This window comes from Camellia sinensis, chromosome 4 (assembly GCF_055761805.1).
Source record: "Camellia sinensis isolate YWXY chromosome 4, ASM5576180v1, whole genome shotgun sequence".
In the NCBI taxonomy this organism is placed as follows: domain Eukaryota; kingdom Viridiplantae; phylum Streptophyta; class Magnoliopsida; order Ericales; family Theaceae; genus Camellia; species Camellia sinensis.
In genome coordinates this window covers 125585885-125613820 of record NC_138964.1, presented here as the reverse complement: position 1 = coordinate 125613820, position 27936 = coordinate 125585885, and the positions used below count along the sequence as shown (strand labels likewise).

General features: G+C 34.9%; 2 protein-coding genes across 2 annotated transcripts; one reads left to right on the top strand and one right to left on the bottom strand.

Moving 5' to 3' along the window:
- Positions 1-15: 15 nt before the first annotated feature.
- Positions 16-8281, bottom strand: LOC145823426 (uncharacterized). Its single transcript, XM_082922961.1, has 2 exons — positions 8075-8281; positions 16-938 (listed from the first exon to the last, which is right to left on the bottom strand). Exon 2 carries the CDS (start codon positions 893-895, stop codon positions 326-328), a length of 570 nt encoding a protein of 189 aa, XP_082779087.1. The 5' UTR covers positions 896-938; positions 8075-8281; the 3' UTR covers positions 16-325.
- Positions 8282-12886: 4605 nt separating this feature from the next.
- On the top strand, positions 12887-24358 carry HA9 (H[+]-ATPase 9). The gene is made up of 15 exons (XM_082922959.1): positions 12887-13276; positions 17425-17544; positions 17636-17734; positions 17839-17976; positions 18296-18610; positions 18968-19294; positions 19507-19626; positions 20611-20733; positions 20817-20921; positions 21021-21330; positions 22184-22698; positions 22787-22960; positions 23064-23246; positions 23337-23518; positions 24011-24358. The coding sequence occupies exons 1-15, from the start codon at positions 13223-13225 to the stop codon at positions 24105-24107; spliced, it is 2862 nt and encodes a 953-aa protein (XP_082779085.1). The 5' UTR covers positions 12887-13222; the 3' UTR covers positions 24108-24358.
- The last annotated feature ends 3578 nt before the right edge of the window (positions 24359-27936 follow it).

The window sequence follows — 27936 nt, the reverse complement described above, 5'->3', positions numbered from 1 at the left end:
AATTAATTTCTAAAATGGAAATAACCACAACAAACATAAAGTTCTAAATACCATAATATAGGAAACTATTCAAGAGACAACCATCTACTAGAAAGATAACTTAAACAAACTGCCAATGTCAAAAAACACTAACAACACATTCATAAGCAATCTACAGAACCTTACGATGTCTTAACAACAAAAGATAAGCCAAATAACATTGTTCAACATAAGCGAACTTGAGTTCATATGAAGTTGTTCAACAAAAGAGGTGTCCATGATAGAATTGTGTCCAACCATAAAGCGTCAATTATAGTCCAAAACCATGGGAACCAAAGAATGGGACTTAGCGTGCTGACCCACCCCCTCTATACTGCTGCTTCACAGTCTGAAGCCATTTTAGACAACGTTCATCGCTAGGAAGGCCCATTAAAACCTCCCTAAAGTGAGGGTTGTCCAATAGTGTCAATGCAAAACAGAAGAGTGGAACATCAGTGGGCAAAAGGCCTGGTAGATTCATCAACTTCGCCAAACAATCCTTCACCGTTGCATTAGGATTCCCATTCCCATAGACACGATGTATTATTGTTACTTCTCGGCTTTGTGACATAATGGCTTGAACCAGATTATCCATGATGTCCACTGGCATTGATGCACCAACCCCCTTCCTTCGCTTTTGATGGTCTTTTGCTTTACCATTCCTTTTCCAGGCGCAGTCCTCATCTTCTTTGAGCTGCTTGGCTGTTGTGGAGAAACCTTCTGAGGGTGTAACCGGTGCATTACTTGTAAAAGGTGTCAACCCTATGATGTCATCAGTATCCCCAGTCCCCTCATCAACCTCCATTGGTTTACCACTTTCACCAAGAATCTGTACATTTTTCCTCTTAGCTGATGCTCCTGCATAAACCTGCTTCATCAAATCCTTTTGCTCCAATGTTTTGTTTTAAACGTTTGTTAATCTGTAACAACAACAATAAATATGGTGTTACCAACCAAGCATTAAAAGACATTAAAATGTAACAACATAAATTGTGACAAACATGCTGAAGCCATTTTTGCCCACCACTCCTCAGACGCAGCGAACAAACCCAATGTGACTATCAAAACCAATGCCAATTACTTATTTCCTCCCATCTATCAACTTAATCCAAGCAATCCAATCTTTTTTTAGTGCATCACAACGGTTTTCTAATTGTTTTGGGTCATGACGCCTACACGTTGCAAGCAATGCCCAGATGACAAAGGTCAAATCTGGTAATCCCAATCCTTCTTCAGTAACAGGCATACATAATTCTAGAGGCCATAGTCCCTTGATTATAAATTTAATTCTAAACTTATTCAAGCTTCGCATGCCTAAAAGCCCTAACATAATTTTTGTAGAGGCTTTTAGGCATGCTAACAAAATTTTGTGACTTTTTAAATAGCTATCTCATTTAACAAGCAATTTTTTAAAATTGAAATTGGTTTCAAAGAGGGATCTATATTAGGTCAGGCTTGTTAACAGTCAATAGCAGCTTTTGAGTTACCTGGTGTTGTATGTGTTACGGGGATGCGGAGGTGGTGTATCATTTGCTTATTCATTGCCCGGTTGTGTCTCAGCTCATTCGTTTAATTGGTTAGAAAGTAGGCTCCTTTTGGTGTTGCATAGTTGGGTTACGAGGTCGGTTGATTTGAATATTTTGACTTTTATAGATTTTGTGGAGGATTTGATTAGTTAGTTGTGTTCCAGCCCGTTGTAGGTTGTTTTGTTTTTTTTGTATTCTTTGTATCGCCTTAATGCTTTTCTTATAAAGTTTGATTATTTATCAACATAAAAAAATAAAAAATAGTAGCTTTTGCCAAGCAAGGCATAGAACTTATATGCATGCCCATTCAAGGGTTCAAATGAAAAGTCTTGAACTGAAAAAATGCTCTATCATATGTCAAAAGTGGGTAAACATACACAAAATACCAAGCAAAATCAGAGGGGGGAAAAAAACAAAAAAAAAAAACATAAATTAGAAGAAAAATGGCTGAATGTAAGGGCATCCCATTTAAGTGGTCAATTCATCATAACAAATTTAAATTACCCTCTTAATTTAAAGGTAGAAGAAAAAAAACAAACAGCGCTCAGATACTTCCATGCACAAAATTCCAAGACAGCGTGTATAACAATAGTTCACGTAAAGCCCACCAAAACCCACACCCTTCCCCTTCTTTTCCCACTGTATCTATCCATTCTATTATATTATATAAAGCACGCAACTCACTTGGTATGTACTTTGTCATGTAATTTTGATTTCTAGAAATAACCATAACAATACTAGATTTCCCCCAAATATTTAGCTTTGCCTAGCAGTTCCTTTAAGGATTAAAAAAGTAAAATTAACTAACAAAAACTACTGTGCTCAGTACCTGCTACTCTCTCCACTCTCACCCATGATCTCCCAAAGTCATTTCAATTGCACATGTTAGTGGGGAGTAGCTCCCCTCACGACTCCATCTTCTCTGTAAACTTGGTAGAGAGAGAGAGAGAGAGAGAGACTGAATAAATTGTATAAATTGTGTTATGTTCAGTGATTTACAAGGAGCAAATTGTAAAAGATTGATGTATTATTGATTGATTTATGTTGTATATCGAATGTTATATTTATTACAATGATTCATGATTCCTATATATAGAAGAGGGTGAGTGTGTAGTAGGTAAGGAGTAGGTGAAGTGGAGGTGGTAGTGGTGTAGTGGGTTAGGTTTAGTGGAGTAGGTGAGGTGGTAGTGGTGTAGTGGGTTAGGTTTAGTGGAGTAGGTTTAAGTGGGTGAAGTAGGTGGAGAGGTGAAGTGGATAAGTGGGTGAAGTAGGTGGAGAGGTGAAGTGGATTTTAACACAAATCACTCTCATTTATAGAGAGGAAAGATGGTACATAGGATGCTAATGCTAACACACCGAAAGTAGAAAGTATACAACATCATTAGTGGGGCAGCTAGATATTGCAGCTATATTACACTAATACTATATTATATTAACAATACTATAGTACACTAACATTACACTAACAGCCCCCTACAAACTCAAGGAGGGTAAGCATCAATCAGCTTGAGTTTGGAAACGAGATCAGTGAAGCGACCAGGAGGATGAGCTTTTGTGAAAATATCAACAAGTAGATCGACAGAAGCAATAGGGAGAAGAAGAACAGTGCCACGGGTAACATGTTGGCGAATGAAGTGACAATCAATCTCAATATGCTTGGTGCGATCATGAAAAACATTATTGTGAGCAATCTAAATGGCACTCTGATTGTCACAATAGAGAGAGGTAGCGCCAGAAGAAGAAACACCCATATCAGCAAGGAGCCAGCGAAGCCAACGAAGTTCCTGAGTAGTATCAGCAAGAGCTCGGTATTCAGCTTTGGTACTAGAGCGGGCAGTGAGGGATTGTTTCTTGCTACGCCAAGTAAGAAGAGAATCCCCTAAGAAGAAACATAAACCCGTGGTGGAGCGTTGATCCGTGGGATCCCCAGCCCAATCAGCATCAAAAAAAGCACACAGTTCAAGAGAGGAGGAAGCAGAGTAGTGGAGGCCATGGAATAAAGTGCCTTTGAGGTAGCGAAGGATGCGGAGTAGAGCAGTATAATGGGGAGTGCGAGGAGCCGACATGTACTGACTAACAATGTGAACAGCATAGGCAATGTCAGGACGAGTCACAGTGAGGTAGACAAGACTACCGACGAGTTGGCGATAAAGAGTAACATCTAAGAGGAAATCCCCATCGAGAGGATTGAGACGAATCTGACGATCAACTGGAGTAGAGGTAGTTTTGCAATTGGTAAGACCCGCACGGGCCAGAAGATCCGATGCATATTTGGCCTGGGATAAATAGGAACCAGTAGAATCATGAAAGACTTCAAGGCCTAAGAAGTAGTTAAGAGTACCAAGGTCCTTCATCTCAAACTAACGGTGGAGAAAACTTTTGAGGTGAAGAATACCAGCTGCATCATTACCAGTGATAATCATATCATCCACATAAAGAAAGAGAATAGTGGTACCATGAGGAGTAGTCCGAATTAATAAAATAGAGTCATAGGAGCTAGAGGTGAACCCGAAGTCATGAATGGTAGAACTGAACTTAGCAAACCAAGCGCGGGGTACTTGCTTGAGGCCATAGAGGGCACGCTGTAGTTTGCAAACCTTATGATGTTGAAAAGTAGACCCAGGTGGAGGTTGCATGTAGACCTCCTCAAGAAGATTACCATTAAGGAAGGCATTCTTGACATCCATCTAAAAGAGCTCCCAGTGGCGAGCAACAGCAACAGCAACAGCGAGCAAACTGTAAACACAGGTAAGTCGAGCAACAGGAGAGAAGGTCTCCTTATAGTCAATGCCATATTCCTGGTTGAAATCTTTGGCAACAAGACGAGCTTTGTAGCGCTCAATAGAGCCATCAGAATGAGTCTTGATTTTGTAGACCCATTTGTAGCCAATTGCAATCTTGCTAGGAAGAAGATCAACAACATCCCAAGTATGAGTTTTATCCAAAGCCTAAAGTTCATCGGTTATAGCTTGTTGCCGAAGAGGATTAGTACAAGCCTCACGATAAGAGGTGGGTTTATAAGTAGAAAAGGCAGCAGACCCAACAATATAATCACAAAGATGAATAGGTGGTTGAGTTACCCGGTGCGGCCGACCTGTAGGAGGGTCGGGAGGAGGAAGAGTTGGCGAAGAAGGAGGAAACGGACTAGAAGGTGCAAGTAGAGGTGGACATCAGGGAGAACAGTCTGGCCGGGATCAGAGATCAACAAGGGCGTTTCGATGAAGGAGGAACCTGTATCAAAGTGGTTAGAGAAGAGATCGAGGGAAGGATTAGTAAAGATGACCGGAGTGGAGAGTGCGGGTAAGTGAAAGGAGGAGAGAGAGGTGGAGAGAAACTGTTTGAACATGGTCTCAACATCTGTTTGAGAAAAAACAGGGGTAGACGGAGCAAGAGGCTCAGAGAAATCCTCAGAGGCAGCAGCAGCGGTACGATTAAACTGACGATGAGAGCTCCCCCTAGAAGAGCCACCGCGAGAGGAGTGACTAGTGGAAGATGACCGGGATGGATTGCGAAAACAATCCTGCTGTAGATGACCAGGACCAAGTTTGTTGCAATATTGGCAGGAGCGGACAGGGCAATGAACCAAAAGATGAGTAGAAGGAAGGCCCCGATTCTGACAATAAAGGCAAGCAGTGGCCCGTTGGTTTGGTAAGGGCCGTGATTGAGGAGTGGCAAGAACAAAGTCCACCTGATGAGTCTGGAGAGTACCAAGACGAGTCTCCTCAGATAACAGCTCAGAAATAGCCCGTTCAAGAGTGGGCAATGGATGATGATGAAGAAGAGAGGCACACACTGGCTCAAAAGAGGGAGTGAGAGCCATGAGAAAGTGGACCAACTGCTGTTGATTACGATAGGTAGTGAATGAAGCAGCATCTTCAAGGTGAGGCCATACCGGTTCTAAAAGAGCAAGTTAGTCCCAAACAGAATACATTTGAGAAAGAAAGTCATTAATAGACTGACTGGTTTCTTGACGCAGGCGGTAGAGTTGACTCTGAAGTTGATATTGATGGGCAAGACTGATAGTCTGGTATCGATCTCTCAAAAAATCCCAAATGGCTTTAGCAAGATTGGGAATAGAGTCAAGTTGAAAACGGCCAAACTAAAGACTAATAGAGGAAACAGAGGTATTCCGAAGCCAAATAATGATCTGGTAGTTTTTACTGTCCCAGTCTTCGAGTCGGTCTTCATATTTGGCAGTAAGTTCAGCATCCTCTTTCACCAGTTTGGTCACATCCCCAGTGATAATACGCTAAAGTTTCCGTCATTTGAGGAAGAAAAACATGGTTTGGGCCCACAGTACATAATTGGAACCATTAAGTAGAACAGAAATTGGATGGGAGGCATTATTGTGATCCATAATAAAAATGGAGTAGAACTAAATAAATAGGAACAGGCTTGTAGGAGCAAAATTTGGTAAAACAGAGTATACCAATGAGTCCGGAAAGTCGAAAATAGCTGAGAAAGGGGCTGCTGACGTCGACAGAGGGTCGAATAATTTCAACAGCGCACAATAGCAGCTAGAGGAGCGGTGCACAATAACAGGGACGGAGGGCGGTGCACGATAGCCGAACGGTGCACTCGCGCAAGGGAGCAGAATGGCGCACGCGGGTGCATGATAGCCGAACGGCGCACACGCGGCGCAAGAGAGCAGAATGGCGCACAAACGCACACAATAGCAAGACGGCGTATGCGGGGCGCACAGCAGCAGGCACGGCGCACGCAAATGGTAGGCTGACGTCAGAGATGACGTGTATGAGAGTGGCGGTGAAAGCAAAGACGCGCCGAGCACGGAAGGGGCTCATGAGGGCACGTGACAGAGTTTTTTGTGACGTAGGTGGTGCCGTTAGAATCGTGAGGAAATTCCGAGCAGGTTGGTAGGAAGATACAACGGTTTGGAAGTAGTTCTGTAGTGCCACTATGTACGGGACTAAGAACACGGAGAAAATAAACTCAGCTCTGATACCATGTAAACTTGGTAGAGAGAGAAAGCGAGAGAGAGACTGAATAAATTGTATTATGTTCAGTGATTTACAAGGAGCAGATCACTCTCATTTATAGAGAGGAAAGATGGTACATAGGATGCTAATGCTAACACACCGAAAGCAGAAAGTATACAACATCATTAGTGGGACAGTTAGATATTGCAGCTATATTACACTAATACTATATTATATTAACAATACTATAGTACACTAATATTACACTAACATTCTCAATAACCCACAAGACTCCATGAGAGACACCACGATGGTGAACCGAACTGTTCATCTCATAAGTCTTGAAGAGAAAAACATATATGCAAAAAAGATCACCCAAAGTAATTTTAATTGCACATGTTAGTGGGGAGTAGCTTCCCTCAAAACTCCATCTCCTCCATCACAAGACTCCATTTTGTAGGCCATGTGAGACCCCCGAACCGTTCATCTCATAAGTCTTGAAGAGAAAAACATATATGCAAAAAAATCAACTTCAAAAATCAATAGACACACTAATTAATTGTATTTTGTTTTATAAAATTGATGGTAAATATAATTTTAAACCAAAATTATTCATTTTATAAAATAAAATACAATAAATTAATATGCGTATTGATATCTGATTAAACTAATCTTTTGTATATATATTATTTTCTTTGAGGATTAGCAGATAAAAGATTCGGATAACTGTTGTAAGCCCCACAGCGCCCACAAAATATAGAGTGTCGAAAGCTGAAAGTTATGAAAGAGAAAGAATCTTGAGGAGAGCTGCTACCATTTTAGTGTGCGTAACACTTAGCCCTCGTTTGAGAAGAAAAAGTTATGAACTTTTTGGCTAAAATAGTCTTAAAAAAAAAAAGACTAAAAAGTCAATAAGACAAAATATCACATCCAAACCATAATTATTTTATTTTTTCTCTCACAAAATCGAAAAACTCATCCCAAACGAGACTTTTTAACTCTAGACTAAAATAGCCAAAAAGTCAACTCATATTCCAAACGAACCCTTAAACAGTTTGGTTCATGAATTTGGCGACCATTTGGAAATGGAAAAAGAAAAAAAAATTGTTAAATTTCATTCACATTTCATCTGCCATCTCCTTTCCTTTTCCAAATCATTACCCAAATCCATAAACCATTATAAAACATGTAGCTTTACCAACACCATCCCTCCCTTCGTTTTACAAACCACATCAACACTAATAGTTTAGCAAAACATTACGTTGTTTTTAGTTAGAAGATTTAGTGAGCGATTTGAAAAGAGAAAGGGAAAAACTATGTAAACTAGATGAAATATAAATATATTTTATTCATATTTTACTTATATTTTTCATTTCTCTTCACAAATCCTCTTCAAATCCTCCAACCAAATACAACATTAGTTTATATGATCTAACCACAAATTTAGAGAACTGATGATTTAACACCAATAACTATGAGTCTATAGCTCATATACACATCCTAATAATCTCATGTTAGGGTTTTCAAATTTGGGGAAAGAAGAGAAAGAGAAAGTGCAAGTTTGAGAGAGAGAGAGAGAGAGAGAATCCCTACTAGTATGACGGCGGAGAATTAAAGGGTGGTTGGACTGGTGGCGGCGGCGGAAATGGAGATCGCCCACTGGTGTTGAGGGCGGTGGAGGTGGAGCCGCTGACGGTGGTGCACTGGAGGGTCGAGAAGAAGATCACGGTGGCGCAAACCAGAACAGTCCAGAAGAGAGTGAGAGAGTGAAAAGTGTTTCACCATCGATGCGGAATTTTAAATTTGAAATAAGGAACAAAGCGACGTAGTTATGGATTCCGCAACTAAAATAGTTTGAAAGGGTGCCAAACAAAATTTGGAGGGATTTACGTGTTTAAGTTCAAATAAATAAATTTATTATTAAATGTCTTATAATAATTAATAAAAAAATTCATCAAATATTATTAAAAATGTTAATAATTATTAATTTTGTCATAAAAAATGTTACTAATTATAAGTTTTACCGATAGTTTAAAAAAAGTCATTAATTTTTAACTGTCAACGATAGTTTGAAAAATTCATCACAGAAAAAAGTCACTAATTGTAAGTTTCAGCGACAATTGTAATAAAAAAAGTCACTAATTGTTAATTTTTCTCAACATATGCAAAAAATGGGTTTTAGCGACAATTGTGATATAAAAAATCACTAATTGTTAATTGTTCACAACATATGCAAGAAATGGTCACAAAAATTTATTTTTAGCGACGATTTTATTATGACTTATTTTTAATAGGAATTGATAGGAGTTAAATCCAACTATTAGGACGTATTGGTAATTTATCCCAAATTTATGATTCATTTGAAATTTAGGAAAAGAATAGGATGAATTACACTAGTAGTCCATATAATTTGAGATTCATGTCACTTTGGTCCTTAACCTTTTAATTGTAACACATTTGACCCTGAATATTGAATTTTATTCCAAATAAGGACAATTGAAGATACCGTTGCTTAATTTCAATGGTAAAATCGTTAATTTGATAAAATATAAACTAATCTAACAAACATAAATGTCAAAAAAATAATTTTAAATTTAAAAAAATTATTTCTACTCCCTAAAAATAAAATTATGTAAAATTAATAAATTTTTTAGACATTTACTTATTTACCAAATTAATTTTATTACGTGTTTGGATGATGATCATGTAATAGTTGGTTGTTAGGATTTTAATGTATAATCGATATATAATATGAAATGTTTTTAGTTTTGCATTTTTTGATTTAATGGATTGTTTTAATAATGATATCAAAGTTGTTACCATATTTAACTTTTGGAAAAATAAAAACTAATTTAATAAAATAAAAATAATTACCCATTACATAGTCATCATCAAAACACATAATAAAAATTAATTTGGTCAAATAAATAAATAAAGGTCTAAAAGATTTATCAATTTTACATAATTTTATCTTTGGTGGGTAGAAATAATTTTTAAAAACTCAAAAATATTTTTTTGACATTTATTTTTGTCAAATTAGTTTATATTTTATCAAATTGATGATTTTACCATTGAAATTAAGTAATAATATCTTCAATTGTCCTTATTTGGAACAAAATTCAAAATTTAGAGTAAAATATGTCACAATTGAAAAGTCATGGAGTAAAGTGACACAAACCTCAAACTATAAAAACCATTAATGTAATTTGCCCAAAAGAATATGGTATGTGTATTCGAAAAAAATAATATAAATCTATACTTTCTGAATTATAATTAAAAAAAAATCATAACCAAATGTCACATGAAACATAATTAAAGATATTTTGAGTCATAACTAAATAAGAAAATTAATTATAACTAAGATAAAATGACATAATTAGTAGTGTATATGGTACACCCCTTTCAAGGGGTATAGTAGAATTTCATTGAAATTTGGCATTTTTTAATAAAAGAAAAAAGTCTTGAGATATTAAAAAGGATTGAATTTTCTTAAGTTGACCATTCAACTTGAAAGAGTGTTTGGCATTGGTGAGCTCATTTTAGAGCCAATTTCAATGATTCAAACCGTTCACTTTTTAAGATTCGTTGAGTAAAATATTTATACAAAAAAAAAAAATTAATATGGTCGGATATAGTTTGAACCACATTTATTTTAAAAAAATGAACAACAATTATAATCTTAAAAGTAACCATCTATTTTTTGTAGTACAAATGTGATTTAAACACATAATTACTGATATTTAATCATCTTAAATTTTTATATAAATATTTACTAAACAACTACTAAAAAATAAATAATTCGAATCATCAAGGTCAACTTTAAAATATGTCCACCAAACCCAAACTTTTGTCAAGTTGAGATAGCCAACTTGAAAAAATCCAAATCCATATTTAAAAAATGTAAATGACTAGTATGTATAATTTATTTTTTTAGTAATTTTTTCATTTTTGTAAATAATTTTTAAAATTTCTTTTGAAAAGCCTTTTAGCCTTTTATTTTAAAAGTCAAGTTCTCAAATCAACTTGGCCTCTTTTGGGAAGTGTAAAAAAAAACTAATTTATTGTTTAGATCACAACATCTTTCTATGTATTACACTTTTTTTTGTAATAAATAAAAAACAACAATGATTCATCCCACTAAAAACACCACCACTAATAGCACTAATGCATTAAAAAAGTAAAAAAAAAAAAAAATACAACTCCAAGACCAAAACATCACATCATTAATGATGGGACCCACTGCCACCTAATTAGTGGGAGCACTAATTAGTGCTCCCAAGCATTTTTCAATAGAAAAATCAACTTTTTTAACACTTTTCAAAATAAATTAGTGATGGAAAGTAGTCGCACGGTTAGGACCTTCAACTTTTACCGTTTGACTTGTTTTTTTCGAAACTGCCAGTCTACCACCATGTCTAAATTAGATCACCATTTGTGGGAGCCGAGTAAAAATAAATCTAAATTGGCAAACAAAGTACATCCAAACTCATCTTTGATGGGTTCAGTCAAAGCCCACTGGACTCGAGATCATTGCTGAATAAATACAAAAACAAGATGAAGCACGTGCCAAATTAAGGATACCTGGGCCGCACATTTGAACTGAGTATATCACACAAGTCGGCACAACCCCGTTAGTTAGGCAGAGGTTGCCCCTATTTAAAAAATCAAAAATGTCTAAGACTCTATTTTTTCCCCACCCCTTTTGACCCCCCCTCTCTCTCATTGGTTGGATTTTTTTTTTTCCCCTTGTTCTCCATTCACCATCCGCCACGTGTGTATGGGGGTGGTGGGGGTGGTGATTGGAGGGGGTCTCTATCACTCTTAAAAAATACAATACGACGATGGACCCTATCAGAGTAATGACGAGGGGCTAGGCTACAAAAGAAAAAATCAAGGAGAATGACTATTAAAGGAGGAAGAGGATGAAGAGAGAGGTATGTTCTAAATTTGCGCCCTAAATAAAGAAAATAAAAAATAAAACAAAATAACAAAAGTATTCTTTCGAGAGAAACTGACTTGCATGTCAAAATGCTAATACTAACAACAGTGACAAGAGTTTTTCTTTTAGTTCAGGTGACAACTAAAAGATCTTTCAAGGGTTTGTTTGGGTAAAATGAATATTCCAAAATCACTTCTCCACACCATTATTGATGGTCTATCAGAGGCATTGGAACTCTAGGTAGGTCTTGGTAAATGAAGGTTATTGAAGCTAATCTTGGTATTTTCGATTAATCCTCACTTTAGTGGTCTTTCTTTTCTTTGGTATTGACGGATTAGAAAATGTGTTTTTAATTCTCAAAACCTCGTATGAATTATAGAACTTGAGAGGGTTTCAAGGCCATATCTCTTTGTCCCCCTTGATGTCGTGACCTTGGGTGAGTATAGATCCCTAGTAACTTCAGTGACTTTATCGCTTTCAAGTATGCCTCGACTTTGTTCCAAATAATTTACAAAAAGGAACATTAATACATAAAATTCATCTAAAATTATATGATAATGATATTGTTAAAATTGTAAATCATAATCATAAGTGCTTTCATTTAAAAAAAAAAATTACATAAAAATTCACATCATTTTGTATTTTGTATGCAACTTTATGCAAAAGCAATATATATTATTTTTGAGCCACAAACTTTTAAGTAAAAATTGCAATTAATAGTTTGACCCAACTAATATAATATTTTGTATGTAACTTTTAAATAAATTGATATGCATTTCATTTCTAATCAAACACATATTATTCTCATAACTCCAAAAATATCATTAACACATTATTTTAGATGTATTTTTTGTACAAATCTTTTGTTTGCAAATTATTTTAAAAATAATATACATCTATATTTTTATATAAAGCGTACACCTGAATTAATATGGACGTTATATATATAAGGCTTGAAACCTTGACTTTAAGTTTAAGGAAAAAAAAATTTTCTTATCACTGAATCAACACACATATTAAGAATATTTATCATTTATTTTTATTTTTATTTATTTGAATTGCACACGTATTGCGTGTACCAACCGTTAATTCTTTGTAAAATTTACAAGTTTTTTTTTTTAAAAATATATATATATATATTTTGGACACATGATAGGATGTGTTCATGAATTAATAACTTAAAATACAACAAAACAAAAGGTTCGTAGTGGATCTATATCTCGAGCCTCTAATTTTCTTATTGTTTTACCTTGTATTTAGTTGGAAGATTTAGAAAAAGAAAAAGGAAAAGAAAAAAATAAGTAAAATGTACCTATAATTCATTTAATTTCACATAATATTTTTTCTTTTTTTTTTTTTTTTCTTTCCAAATTTTCCAACCAAATACAGTAATAAAGAAGAATCACATGGACCAGTAGAGCAATGGATTAAGGAGGGAAACAAACAGGACTAAAAAAAACATGGCGCAACATAATTAGAGTGGGGGGGCAGAAAGACAAGGTGAGAATGGTGGGATGAAAGCGCATGACTCGGGGGGGCTACAGAACCACAAGAGTCCCGCCCATTAGATCGCAGGGGTTTTGGTCAGTGACATCCTATACTATAAATAATATATTGTTTATCGCGTATCATTTGGATTTCCGAGTTCGTTATAAACCAAACTCACTCTCTCGCATCAACCTTCAATCCCAACCCCCCAAACCAATTCAATCAATCTCCATGAACGAACACAGAGTGTAGAGAGAGAGAGAGAGAGAGAGAGAGTTCATAGAAAAGATTTTGAGTGTACAGAGAGACAAAGCATGGCGGACAAAGCTATCAGCTTGGAAGAAATCAAGAATGAGAACGTCGATCTCGTACGTTCTTCATTTCCTTTCCATTGTTTGATTCCCACTTTGATTTTATTTATTTATTATGCAGGGTATATATGCACAACTTTTAAGTGTGTAAGTGCATATTGTATATTGCATAAATTCTAACAAATATATCTTGATATATAAATGCATCTCATCCTTGTGTGTAAATTTATGTAGTTAAGAAATGAAAAAAATGAATAATTGAAATTTTGTGGATGTTTGGCATCCCTTAAAAAAGCTAAAAAGCTATTAAAAAAGTAAAAAAATTAACACTATTCCCATGTTTGGGCAGAAAAAGATGCTGAATAAATGGAGGACGAAATTATGAATTTGCCCTTTTGTATTCAACAAGAAAAAGTGCATATTAGTGTACCTATCTTTACATATTAGAAATGATACCTCCCTTTAATTTAGAAATTATAAAAGAGTACTAATAATGTGAAAAATCAAATAATAATAATAATAATAAGGCCAAAACATCACATCACATAGGATCTACACACCAATTAGAGTTATTAGAACTTTTAATTTAGAACTCTCAATTTTTCCTTCAAAAATATCAGAGGCCTAAAAATTCTACCAAAAGTTTTACTAAATGTCTCATATGGGTGTGGGACTCACATGGGACCCACATTGTGTGAGTCCTACACCCATATAAGACATTTAGTAAAACTTTTAATAAAATATTTAAAATTTCTAGCATTACTCTTTTTCCTTTACACATTGTACCAAATGCATTGACGTGGCTAATTGTAAGCCACGAATTTCCAAAGTCAACAAAATTGAACAATGCACTGAATGACACAATATGTGTTAGGAAGGGTACAAGAGTAATTTTAATATTTGATACAATATTTTATTACATATTTTTTTTTTGTTAAAAATTTAAAAGTTCTCCTAAACATACATATTTTTTCTCTCTATTTTTTTAGTTAAAAAAAATCAAAAAATAGACTTATATAGCTCATCCCAAACAAGAATTTGAATTGGTTTCATCGGTTTTCAGAAAAGAAAAATATGTGGTTTTAGTGTAGTAGACAGGGTTTGTTTGGAAAGACACTAAGGGTTGGTTTGACATAAACTAAATAATACAAAAAGTCAAAAAGTCACTATCCTATTTAAGTCACGTCATCTTATTTAAATCACATCACCTCTCTAACACATCACATCAAACCCAACCCAAACACAACTCATATAAGCCAATAAGTCAAAAAGTGTACTTTTTTAAAATATTCCAAACCAACCCTAAAATTGATATAGAAAGTATTTAAGACTGATTTTTTAATTTTTTTTTATAAAAAAACGTGTAAAAAGTAGTGAAAAATGAAAGATTTTTTCAATTAATATAATTTTTTAGTTGGTTGACTTTTTAACTTTTTAGTGTTTTTTTTTTTTTTGGGTAAAATCTAGGTCCATTTGGTTTAGTTTTAAGATCATAATTTCAGTGTGGAGTTTTATTTTGAAAGATAAGTTTCGAAAATAAAAAACTTGTTTGATTATGAATTTTGAAAAGAATTTTAAGTTTTGAGTTGTATTTTGAAATTGTTTTGAGTTTATTATTTTAAATATTTAAAAAAATTTATTTTATTTTTTAGAGTAAATATTTTTTATTGTAAATACTTTTTTAATATGCACTGTATTTATTACATTTATGGTTGTATTTTTTTTAAAAAATATTTTCAATATTTTAAAATCAATTTTTTTTTTATTTTAAATATTTTTTTATTTTTAATTTTACTTTTTTAAACATTTTAATTTTTAAAATTTTTAAATATTTATTAATTTTTTTAAACTAAAAAAAAATTTGGATCATCCATATATATCTAAATCATAACAAATTATTTGGCCAATACTTAAAAAAATAACAAAATATTTTTTCCAAAAAATAAAAAAATAAAAACTATTTTTCTTCAAAAATTTTAAAAAAATTCTGATTTTTTTTTTCAAAAAATAAAAATAAAAAATAATTTTAATGAACAAAATAAAAAAAATATATATTTTGTTTTAAAAATAGAGTATTGAAAGAAGTTTGGTTATAAGTTTTGAAAAGAATTTTGAATTAAGTATTTAGTTATGAGTTTTGAAAATTTTTGATCTAAATCATGGTTTCAAACCTTAACCAAATACTACCATAATCTTTCCAAACCAGGCCTTACTATGAGCATCTCCAATTTTTTTGGCCTGCTACAGTGCACAAAAGCTAATTTTAAAATTTTGACTATACCACCCCAATGAAGCCTTGCTATTTTGACATAATCATTGGCCAAATCAACTAACTTCTAAAATTTTCAATATCCTTGTACATAGTTTCTGCTTGAAGAACCTACATTTTAAAAAATAAAATTAGAAGTAATAAAAACAGAACTAATAAATAATAAAGTAATAAAATGTAGCAACAGAAAGAAATAAAAAATATTAATTAAAAAAATTCTCACCATATCAGCATTTGTCATTTCATTTTGGTAGCAATTTTATTGTTGTTGGTTTCTAAAAATTAGTTAGTTTTGGTACCAAATTATTGTTGATTTCTGAAAATCAATTGATTTTGGTATCAATTTTCATTTTGGCAGCAAGATGGCTTTGCGCTGCCATTTTTTGGCTAGAGCAATGGCACACTATGTTATATGGACTTGGTTATGAGTATCGGGTGCGGGTGTATATTCAAGTGTCAGACCTTCATAAATTTAAATCTTAAGATTTTGGGATACATATCCAAAATTGGATGTGGGTACGAGGACGCGTCATGTACACATATATTTTCAAATGAAATGTTATAAATTATTTAGAAATATACTTGAAATTGAATATGATTCAGAAAAAATATGAAATGTCTATCTCTAATTCATGTGAGAAGCTAAAAATTTTGCTAGCAAATGTGAGTTTCTTCTTCTCATATATTGTAACAAAGCAAAAGATTTGAGTATCTAAATTGGAAATAAGTATCGGACTCATATCCGACACCCTTACCCATGTCATATCCGGTGGACACGGATACTATGGAGGAAATAGAAGAATCCATGTAACACAAATGGCACACCATTGGAGCACCAATTTTGTGAAGCCAAGCCCTTTTTTGGTTTTGACATGATCAATGGCACAAACATTGGAGATGCTCTAAGGCTGTTGTTTTTGTTTGTTTAGCAATTGATTTTTTTAGTAATTTTTTAACTTTTTACATAAAGACGAGAGAATATATTGACTTTTTGTAGTAGCTTTTTAGCTAAAATATTGCCTTCCCAAAAAAGGCCTATAGTCTAGCAGTGGATGCAAACATGATACGTTTGTAATTTTATGTTTAAATTTTTGAACGATTTAATAGATGAGAAAAACTGTTCAGTAGCGACGAGGTCATTTTAAAAACAAATGGAGTGTACACTTCATATAGTGTAATAGACATGGACATTGTTTTTGGATTTTTATTCTATGATCTTGGTTTTACTTTCTATTTTACTTTTTTATTGTATATAGTTGATTTTGGATTGATTCTGTAAATAATTTTGAAGTGAAGCTCTCTCTACGTGCGATTGTGTATTAATGGATCAATTTGGTCAAGATTAAATAATTTCATGGATGGTGCTTTGGCTCTTGTTTATTCTTGCTCATCCATTGCTAGTTTTGCTTGAATGAGGGTTTCATTTCTTCGAATATGACATCAATGCAGTATGTGTTTTAGTAGCAAAAGCTGAATTGGTACTTCTAAAATGTAATCAAACGGTGTCCAAGGGATCAATATCACGCATGAAAGATCTTGCTTGTTTACTGAACTTGTCAATATAATGCTATAAACTTAGCATTGAACTACTACTCTGTATTATTTTTTCTTAATTGGTTTTGTTTTCGTTTTTTTTTTAATGAAGAGAGGCATGTTGCAAACTTATGAAATTAGAATATAAAACTAAAATAAACTCAGAACTTTAGTAAATTTAATATGATTAGATCATACTATCTTCATATGGTTTGAGTTCTCCTCAGAGGGCATGCAACAGTACTAGCTTTCCAATGGCTGTGGCCTTCTCTTTCTCTTGTATCCCCAAAAAAATTATGCATGCATTTAGTTAGAAGATTTGTTTTAGACTAATTTGAATGCTAGTTAGTTACAACAAAGCCCTGATGATAAAAGAGTATTCAATTGTATTATGTATGCGCAGGAGCGTATACCAGTTGAGGAAGTATTCGAACAATTGAAATGCACAAAAGAGGGATTGTCAAATGAGGAAGGGGATCAAAGACTCCAAATCTTTGGCCCAAATAAGCTTGAGGAGAAGAAGGCAATTTTTTCTATATTTCAGTACTTTTATTCTGCTTCTTCATTATCAGTAGTCATGAATAACTGATATTTTTAATACAATACTGAAACAGGAAAGCAAGTTTCTGAAATTCTTGGGTTTTATGTGGAATCCTTTGTCATGGGTTATGGAGATTGCTGCCATCATGGCCATTGTTTTGGCAAATGGAGGGGTAATGCTCTCTTACATTTACTCTCTCTCTCTCTCTCTCTCTCTCTCTCTCTCTCTCTCTCTCTCTCTCTCTCTCTCGTTTTAATTTTCATCACATAAATGCAGGGTCAGCCTCCAGATTGGCAAGATTTTATTGGTATTGTGTCATTGCTTTTCATCAACTCCACTATAAGCTTTATTGAAGAAAATAATGCAGGCAATGCTGCAGCAGCACTAATGGCTGGTCTTGCTCCCAAAACTAAGGTACTTCTACATAATAACAACAGTACGGAAAAACTTACGCCCCATCCCATATCAGATGGGAAGAGGAATGTCTAATGCCATATAAGTAAAGACTTTGTACCTTCTTAGTATTATGCCTTTCCCCAAGGAACCTTGGGGAGAACAAAGCCGTGCACTGGCCACGTGGACGCCCGTATGGGCGTGCATGTTGCTCATGGCAGGCAAAGTGGATAATATTGTACTGGGTGAGGCCAAATTGTTACAAAAACTGACCTACGACATATGTTTGATAAAGTACTGGATACATACTTGAATTCTATGTTCATGTTGATTGGTTAAGGTCTTGAGAGAAGCAAGATGGGGCGAGCAGGACGCATCTATCCTGGTGCCGGGTGACATAATCAGCATTAAGTTGGGTGACATCGTCCCAGCAGATGCTCGTCTCTTGGAAGGAGACCCCCTCAAAATTGATCAATCTGCCCTCACTGGGGAGTCCTTACCAGTAACAAAGAACGCAGGTGATGAAGTATTCTCAGGTTCCACCTGTAAACAAGGTGAGATTGAGGCCATTGTGATTGCCACTGGAGTGCACACCTTCTTTGGCAAAGCGGCTCACCTTGTTGACAGCACCAATCAAGTAGGCCACTTCCAAAAGGTACGATACTAACTTGTAAATGCTTTTCCGGAAGGGTTTAACATTTAGGATCTTAATGGGAATCACTTTGTGATCAAGTCTGAAAAGCTCAAGAGTGAACTTGGGCAAGAAAAATGCAATTCATATTCTTTCAAAAGAGGAAGATTATGTCCATCATATGACTCAACAATTTGCTTCAAATAGGAATTTTCAAACATATTCAAGCAATGTCAAACATACTTGGGCAACAGTAAAATAGAATTGCATTATTTTGAAATCTAAGAAAATATGACACTTTGTAGATGAATTACTTACAAAAAGCCTTTTGAGTTTTTGGTAGCTGCGGCGTTTCCTAACTTCGCTAGTTGGTATGATTAGGTACTGACAGCCATTGGTAACTTCTGTATATGCTCGATTGCGGTGGGAATCGTAATAGAGCTAGTGGTGATGTATCCAATTCAGCACCGCAAGTACAGGGATGGGATTAATAATCTATTGGTTCTTCTTATTGGAGGAATTCCAATTGCCATGCCAACAGTGCTGTCAGTGACAATGGCGATTGGATCCCACCGTCTATCACAGCAAGGTGCCATCACCAAGAGGATGACAGCTATTGAGGAGATGGCTGGGATGGATGTCCTTTGTAGTGATAAGACTGGAACTCTCACTCTCAACAAGCTTACTGTCGACAAGAACCTTATTGAGGTCTGTAATTTATTAAAGTTTGGTGTAGAATACATTATCATTGAGTTAAGCTGAAGTTTTAGGATATGTGATGATGAATGTAAAAGGAGAAAGTATGCAACCAAAAAAAAAAAAAATTCAAATAAATAAATTAAGCAAAGATTTTAAAATGTCTAGGTAACACTTGAACTTTGTTGATTCACTAATCATAGAATTAAAATGTTAACATGTAGGTGTTTATGAAGGATGTGGAGAAGGAAACTGTAATTCTACTTGGGGCAAGGGCTTCTAGGGTGGAGAATCAGGATGCTATTGATGCTTGTATTGTTGGAATGCTCGCTGATCCCAAGGAGGTAATGTCAAAGAAGAGATGTACTTGTATGTATGCTAGTCAAAGTTCGTCAATTGCTGAGGAAACATGTTTTACTATAGCTAATAGCTGAAATAGGAACTATTCAGAAGCTTGAGCTCAGCTCTTTTAGCTACTGACCTGTTTAAGTTGGTGTTTTTTCACTGCAGTTATTGCTTTTGACTTGTAGCATAAAAACTAGTAAGGTGTGACAAACTGATAAGACAAGGCTTTTCGATTAAAAACCTGATTTTGCAATAGTAAATTAATGATTTCAACTTAGGTATGGTTTCTGAGTAGGATAGTGAATAAATGCGACCATCATGCTAATAATCTTGACCTTGGAAAAATAGAATAAAAGCTTGATGCTTGTTGGTTTTGCTCAGACCAATCACTTCTATCCTGGTCTCAAACGCACCTCAAGCTTGCACCTTATTTGATGTGGTCGAGATGAAAAGAGAAAATCAAAGGAAAAAGTAAATGTGTTTTTAGCTTTAAATCTCACAAGGAGACTTCATATTTGAAGCTCCTTTACTTCTAGCTTTTATGATCATCAATTCAGATAAATGCTAGTTCAAGCAAAAGAAAAAAAGAAAAGGATAAGAGGCAAGGTATAGCCTAATGCAGCATTCAATAACATTTTAAAACTCTACCAGTTTTGATTAGAAGTTTTCCATTCAATTTGTTAAAACAATGAATCTGACTATGTCTAATGGGTCCTGCATTCTACTAATTGCATGTTGCTGTCAATTATGCAACCAGTTTTTGAGCATAGTTATTTTTCTATACTTGATGATGATTAGTGAAGGTCGTGTGTTTCCCATGTTTTTCAAAGTCAGGTTGAAAGTGATTCACTCTCTCTCAGAGTAGTTCTCATATCGAAATAACTCAACAAGCACATTGTCATTGATTATCCTGACCTACTAAATCTTGATAAACTATAATCAAATTTGTTCATACTTTGTTTTACTTTCTTGTGCGCTTTCAGGCTAGAGCAGGTATCACTGAGGTGCATTTCCTGCCCTTTAACCCAGTGGAGAAGCGCACAGCCATAACATACATTGACTCCAATGGAAATTGGCACCGAGTTAGCAAAGGTGCCCCAGAACAGGTAGTGTGCATTCAGCAAGAAAAGATAAAAGCCTTTGTCCTTTGTACTTTTAGTTTATTTATGTACCCATTTATCTTCACCAGATTATCGATCTCTGCAAACTTAAGGAAGATGTGGCGAAGAAAGCTCATGACATCATTGCTAAGTTTGCTGATCGTGGCCTTCGCTCCCTTGCAGTTGCTCAACAGGTGAGTTTTATTTTTTTTTCTTTCTCTGTGTCCGTGTTTATTGAATGAAGTTGTGATGCATATAACCTGATTTGTGGGGGTATTCTTTTTTTTTTACAGACAGTACCGGAGAAAAGCAAGGAAAGTCCAGGAGGGCCATGGATGTTTGTGGGTCTCTTGCCCCTTTTTGATCCTCCAAGGCATGATAGTGCAGAGACTATTAGACGAGCCCTCCACCTTGGTGTCAATGTTAAGATGATCACTGGTGATCAGCTAGCCATTGGCAAAGAAACTGGTCGCCGGCTTGGAATGGGGACAAACATGTATCCCTCTTCCTCCCTCCTTGGCCAGAGCAAGGATAAGAGCATAGCTGATATCCCTGTTGAAGAGCTGATTGAGAAGGCTGATGGCTTTGCCGGTGTCTTCCCTGGTAAGTGGACAAAATCATCCTACCATATGACGTATGGTTACATAGCATTTTGAGAAAAGTATTTAATACAGGGAAGGATATTAAAATTGTAAATAATTCTTGAAAATTTCATTAATCCTGACTGGAGTGAAGCGAAGCAAGTCCGATTGTACCGTTCCTCTTTCCCAATACGAATAATGCAATGCTTCTAGTCTAAGAAGTGCGGACAATTCTAAGAAGAAAAAGGGTCGGACACTGACACAATACGACACTGATTGGACATTTCCCAACGGTAAGACACATGAAACAAATTAAAAGCTTGAATAAAATAACTTGAAATCCAATTACAAAACAAAAACAATGAAAATTTATACTGATTCTCCTCATTTCGACTTTCAAAATTATTTTGTTTGAATTAAATATTCAATTATCTGAGATAGTTTTTTGATTGTCGGGTATCTGGGTAAACCTCGACTAATCTTGAGACCCACTCAAAATGTCCATTCCACACGGGTCAGGCAAATCTCGGGCTATGCCCATGGGGTGGCCCCTAAGGGATTGATAGCATACAATGCCTTAGACCTGATGCTTCATGAGGCACCAAGGGCTCAGTAACTGACCACCGAGCCAATCACTTGGGGTTCATCTATATGACATAAATAAAAATATAAAATTATAATTTTTTCACGTGTCATGTCTTACATTTTTGACAATTTTCTTATCAGCGTGTCGTACCAAGTGTCCGTGGCTTGCTTCTTAGTTTCTAGTCTTACTTGAACTATTTGGAAATTATTTACAGAAATTGCACCCAAATTTTTTAAAAAATAATAAATAAAAAAAATACAAAACTCACACTAGTGGGGGAACAATGCAGAGCACAAGTATGAGATTGTGAAGAAGCTACAGGAGAGGAAACACATCTGTGGAATGACAGGAGATGGTGTGAATGACGCTCCAGCTTTAAAGAAGGCAGACATTGGTATTGCAGTGGCTGATGCAACTGATGCAGCCCGGAGTGCATCCGATATTGTCCTGACAGAGCCCGGACTAAGTGTGATTGTGAGCGCTGTCTTGACAAGCAGAGCCATTTTCCAGAGGATGAAGAACTACACCATCTATGCCGTTTCTATTACAATCCGTATTGTTCTGGGTTTCATGCTTATTGCTCTTATCTGGAAATTCGACTTCTCGCCTTTCATGGTTCTTATCATTGCCATTCTCAACGATGGAACCATCATGACCATTTCAAAAGACAAGGTGAAGCCATCTCCAATGCCTGATTCATGGAAGCTTAAGGAAATTTTTGCAACTGGCGTTGTTCTCGGGACTTACCTAGCTGTCATGACCGTTGTTTTCTTCTGGGCTGCTAGTGAATCTGACTTCTTCACTGTGAGAAAATGCTTTGAAGTCTCTTCTCTCAATAAACTCAATTTGGTTTAAATTCTATTTGTACTAACCCAATACCGTAATTTGGCAGAACAATTTTCATGTACATTCGATTAGGGGCAGTCACAAAGAGCTTACAGCAGCTCTTTACCTTCAAGTAAGCATTGTTAGTCAGGCGCTTATCTTTGTAACTCGTTCCCGGAGCTGGTCCTTTGTTGAACGTCCCGGTCTTCTGCTTGTTTCTGCATTCATAATTGCACAGCTGGTGAGTTGCACACATCATTCTTAGGAGTGTTGATTATCATTGTCTTCCACTGCATTTTCGTTTGGTTACAAAATTTAAATAAAATTTTGCTTGATTAATTAAGGTGGCTACGCTGATTGCTGTGTATGCCAATTGGGAATTTGCGGCTATGAAAGGCATTGGTTGGGGATGGGCTGCCGTTATTTGGATCTACAGTATCGTCTTCTACATACCTCTGGATGTTTTCAAGTTCTTGATTCGATATGCATTGAGTGGCAGGGCCTGGGATAATCTACTTGAGAATAGGGTATGCCCCAAGGATCTTTATGGAAAATTGAGAAAAAGTTTGAATTTTATTTTGCCATGTTTTGTTGACATCTTTACTTGAATTATCCAGATTGCTTTCACAACCAAAAAGGATTATGGCCGGGGGGAGAGAGAGGCACAATGGGCTTTGGCTCAACGTACTTTGCACGGCCTTCAGCCTCCAGATACATCCGATCTCTTCCATGACAAGAATAGCTACCAGGAGTTGTCTGAAATTGCTGAACAGGCCAAGAGACGCGCTGAAGTTGCTAGGTAATTATCATGACAAGATTTATCATTTATGGACTAAACGAAGTCTATTTAGTCTCAGTAAATGCTACTTGCAATTTGGTTTGTTCTAGGACTGCAAGTGAATCGAGCCGAGCTTTGCAGGGCTCAAGCTCGGCTCAAGCTCGGCTCGAAACTTGATAACAAAGAAAAAGTTTAGCTCGATAATCAAGCTCAGTTGACTCATTGAATATTATTCTATATTATTAAATATATATAACACATTTTATATTATTTAATACATAAAACAATATACTTATCCTATTATTTGCCGAGCTTGTTCTAGCTCAAACTCTAAAAATCTGGCCTAAGTTCATTTATTTACAAAACAATCTGAGTCAGGCTGAGCTGGCGAACAACTTAGTTCATTTATAGTCCTAGTTCATTCCTCCGTTTTTTTTTTCTCGGTTCATCTTATTTTTCTTTTCTTTTTCTTTTTCTTTTTCTTTTTCTTTAATTTTTTTAAATTATTTTCAGGCTAAGGGAGCTTCACACCCTCAAAGGACATGTTGAGTCAGTGGTGAAGCTCAAGGGTCTTGACATTGAAACCATTCAGCAGCACTACACAGTTTAAAAATGCAAGAGAGTGATGAGAGAGATTTATTGGCATCTGACCAGAGTCAGAAGAGACAAGAATGAAAGAGAATAAGAAGCTATTTTTTTTCAAAGGGCATGGGAATAATCCAACCAGATGAGATTGGTTTTAGACAATCCACTGTTGGAAAAATAGAGGTCATTTGGGACTAGGAACCTAGGTGGTTTTCTTTTTTTCAATAATGTTATGGTGACAATGTTTTTTTATCATATTCTGTTTATCATTTTATTTGTCAACACTGTATTAAACCGTTTACGTATATTATTAGCAATGTAAATAAGGTTGACGAATGAAATGAACAAAATTTGATAACAAAATGTGATTATTATAGTATTATTATTCCTTTTTCATGGTATGTGTGACATGTTATTACAACTTTATTTTATAATGGGTACTAGTTTTTGCTTTTGAGTAAGATGCAAAATTGCGTACTCTCTGTACATGCTTTCTGTCATTGACTTGGACATGTGCTTTGTAATAGAACAAGCTGTTGAGGATAATTGGTTTTGATGTTTATTTTGAAGAATGAGAATCTGAAATTTGAAATATAAAGAAATACCAAACTTGTCCCAACTCCTGAATATTTGACCATGGTTAGGATGAATGAATTGTCCAGACTCTGATTGAGTTATAATATTCTTCTATGCCTTTAGTACACTTGCAAACACAATTGGGTACTGAAACAGTGTTTTGATTATTTCTGTTGCAAGTTAGTTAAAGGTTTAATTACAGTTTTTGTTTCAATTTGATCCTCAATGTTAAAATTGTGTAAATTTGTTCTCCAATATATAAAAAATGTGTCGATTTAGTACCCAATGTTTAATTACGTCTACTAACAGAGTTAGGTTGGGGGAATAAATTGAAACACTTATACATTAGGGACTAAATTAACACAATTTAAATATCGAAGATCAAAATAACATAAGACTCATACTTTGAGAATTAAAAATATAATTAACCCTTAGCTAAATGATAATTGTTCAAACAAAGCTTCCCCATATAATTTCTTATTTTTCTTTTGTTTTCTATTTTGCTAACAAGGTGTTTAATCACTCACTAGGTTAGCATTGAGTTTGAAAAATGAGTCTAATTTTTTAATTTGAATAGCACTACTCTATGTGATATATCCAGTTTTAACAATATTACATATCTAAAAAAAATTTATTCAAAACATTTACCCAAAAAAGTCAATTAAATTGATTACATTAATTGTAAATGTGTCTCACATCCCGTTAATTTTAAATTTATAATATACACAGTTTTCCTAGCTACTTCAATCTTTGAAATTAAGAGTTAACATAAGGGATGAGATGCACCTTTAACAAGCATAATACTCCGATTCGGGTCTTATTGTTGCTTGACGCAGCTTTCCTTTCCAAATATTGCAAGACTCTAATAAAATCTTGAATTCATAGACCCAAAAAAAAAAAAAAAATTTACTTTTAGGAATTCATTTTCAAATTCAAGATCCAAGCACAACCTTTTTTTTTAAAAAAAAAAAAAAAAAAGTACTTTCAATCTTCAATAACACTCTGAAGACTTGGTTGCCAATTATCACAAGATGTGCGTCTCTTGACAAACCCTCCTCCAATTCTTCTCCTGTTTAATCCAACAGTCTCTGAAGAAACTCCATTAACACTACTCGATGTTGACCTAGTTTCCTCATTGTTATTCTTAGTATTATCTTTGATCTTAATCACACCAATCAAGCAATCAAAGCAATTCTCATCGTTGTCATCATCGTCGTCATCATCATCACACTTCCCATCTCTCTCCCACACTTTCTTCCTCTTATTCTTACCAAACAACCAGCAATTAAAACCCTTCCCATCACTCTCTCCTCCTTGGTTCCGGCCCGGGCCGGTCGGGCCTGTTTGGCCTGTTTGGGCTTGTTGAGAAGCCCGAGAAGCTGGGAAGTTTCTCAGGAAGTGCTTTTGAAGCTTTCTGATGGTGCCCATGGGCACGACGTAGAATTTTTGGCCCGGTAAGAGGTTGGTGTCGGAAGAGACGATGGCCCAGGGCTGCTGGAAGATGTCGGGGTGGGTGACGCAGCATCGAGGGTTGCGAAGCATGATCTCGGAGGCGAGGACGGGTCGGTCGTGGAGCTCGACATGGCCGCCGGGGTGGACTATCTTGACGAGCATGTTCTTTGTGCTGTTGGTGCAGAGCCAGTTTGAGAAGGCCATGAGTTATCCCGTGGGGGCGTTGAGAGTGAGAGACACCAAATGGGTGGTTGTTCTCCTTGGGGTAGTTTATATGGTTGTATTTCCCAAGAGGGTGGGAGAGAAGATCAATGTAAAATTGGCATATAGTATTTTCGGAGTATTATGTGAAATTATTTTATATAATAAAAAAATAAGCTCAACTTTATTACGTAATTAGGAAATAAAAAATGACTTATTCAAACACAATATTAGTGTGTTGTTATTTTTATTGGTCTAGACTACCATATAAACAATTTTATAGAAAATAAAAAATGACTCATAATATTAGTGTGTTGTCATTTTTATTGGTCTAGAGTACCATATAAATAATTTTATAAAATAATTGATATGTATACTATTGAATTGTACTATATACTATGTAAGTGTGGAGTGATTTTATGACTACCTCTAACCTTCGTATCAAATTTGCCATCAAATTTAAATTTGATGAAACACATATTTTTTTGGCTTTAATCGGGGTATCAAACTTGTATCAAATGAGAGAAAAAACAAAAAAATCATCAAATCAAGAGAGCGTTAAACTCTTTTATTAAATATCGTAGGTGACCGTTGATGGATGATCGAGTGAATGACTGGCCGATCAATCAGGTAGACGACCAGCCGGACAAGATAACCGGATTGGGCGAAGATTTGATGAAAATTTACTCTAGGTCGGATGACCGATCAGACGATCAGTCAAATTTGATAAAACGATTGAAGTGTATCATATCATATCAAATTTTTACTCAAATTTAATGAAACGTTGAGAAGTGCTCTAAAAGAAAATTATTAGATACTCTTTACTTTTTAACTGATGAAAAATCACATTACATTAAATATATTATTTTTTATTTGTGAATTCACCTATAATAAAGCTGAATCAAAATGTTCCATTCTTAAAAAATTATATATAACTAGTTGGGTTGCTATAAAATTATTCCATATAGTAAATTAAAAAAAAAAAAAATCATGAATATAATATTCGATATATCACTTGATACTTTTAATATTTTAATCTCTATACTTTGTTTGACTGAGAGATTTAAAAAGAAAAATAAAAAAAATAATTAAAATATAAATAAAATATACTTACATTACATATAATTTTATATATATATATATATATATATATATTTTTTTTTCAAATTTCTTTCTAAGTTTTCTAATCAAACAGAGTGTTAAGGAAGCGGCCGGCTTACTAATCCAACGGAGCAAGAGAGCACATGGCATGAATCGGTATCCAATGCAGGCTGTACAATTATAATTCTTCTTCTTTTCATGGCTTTGCTTTTTACTTGAGAGGCTTTGATAATACCGTGGCAACTATGCTGTCTAATTGGTCGAATATCATAATTTTGTTTTCCAATTAATATATTAATGTTCTTTTTTTCAAAAATATTTTTTATACAAGAATTATGTGAGCCTCTTATTTTTACGATTCCATATTAGTTGACAATGGAATCGACAATGTAAATATAAATTTTTTAGGTTGCAGGTTGGGTTTTAAAGCATAGTTTAAGAAATTTGTCATTTGATATCAAAGTCAATCATCATAGCAGTTCAAAAGTTTTGTAAGGTCTTAAACTAAGGTAAATTATCAATAC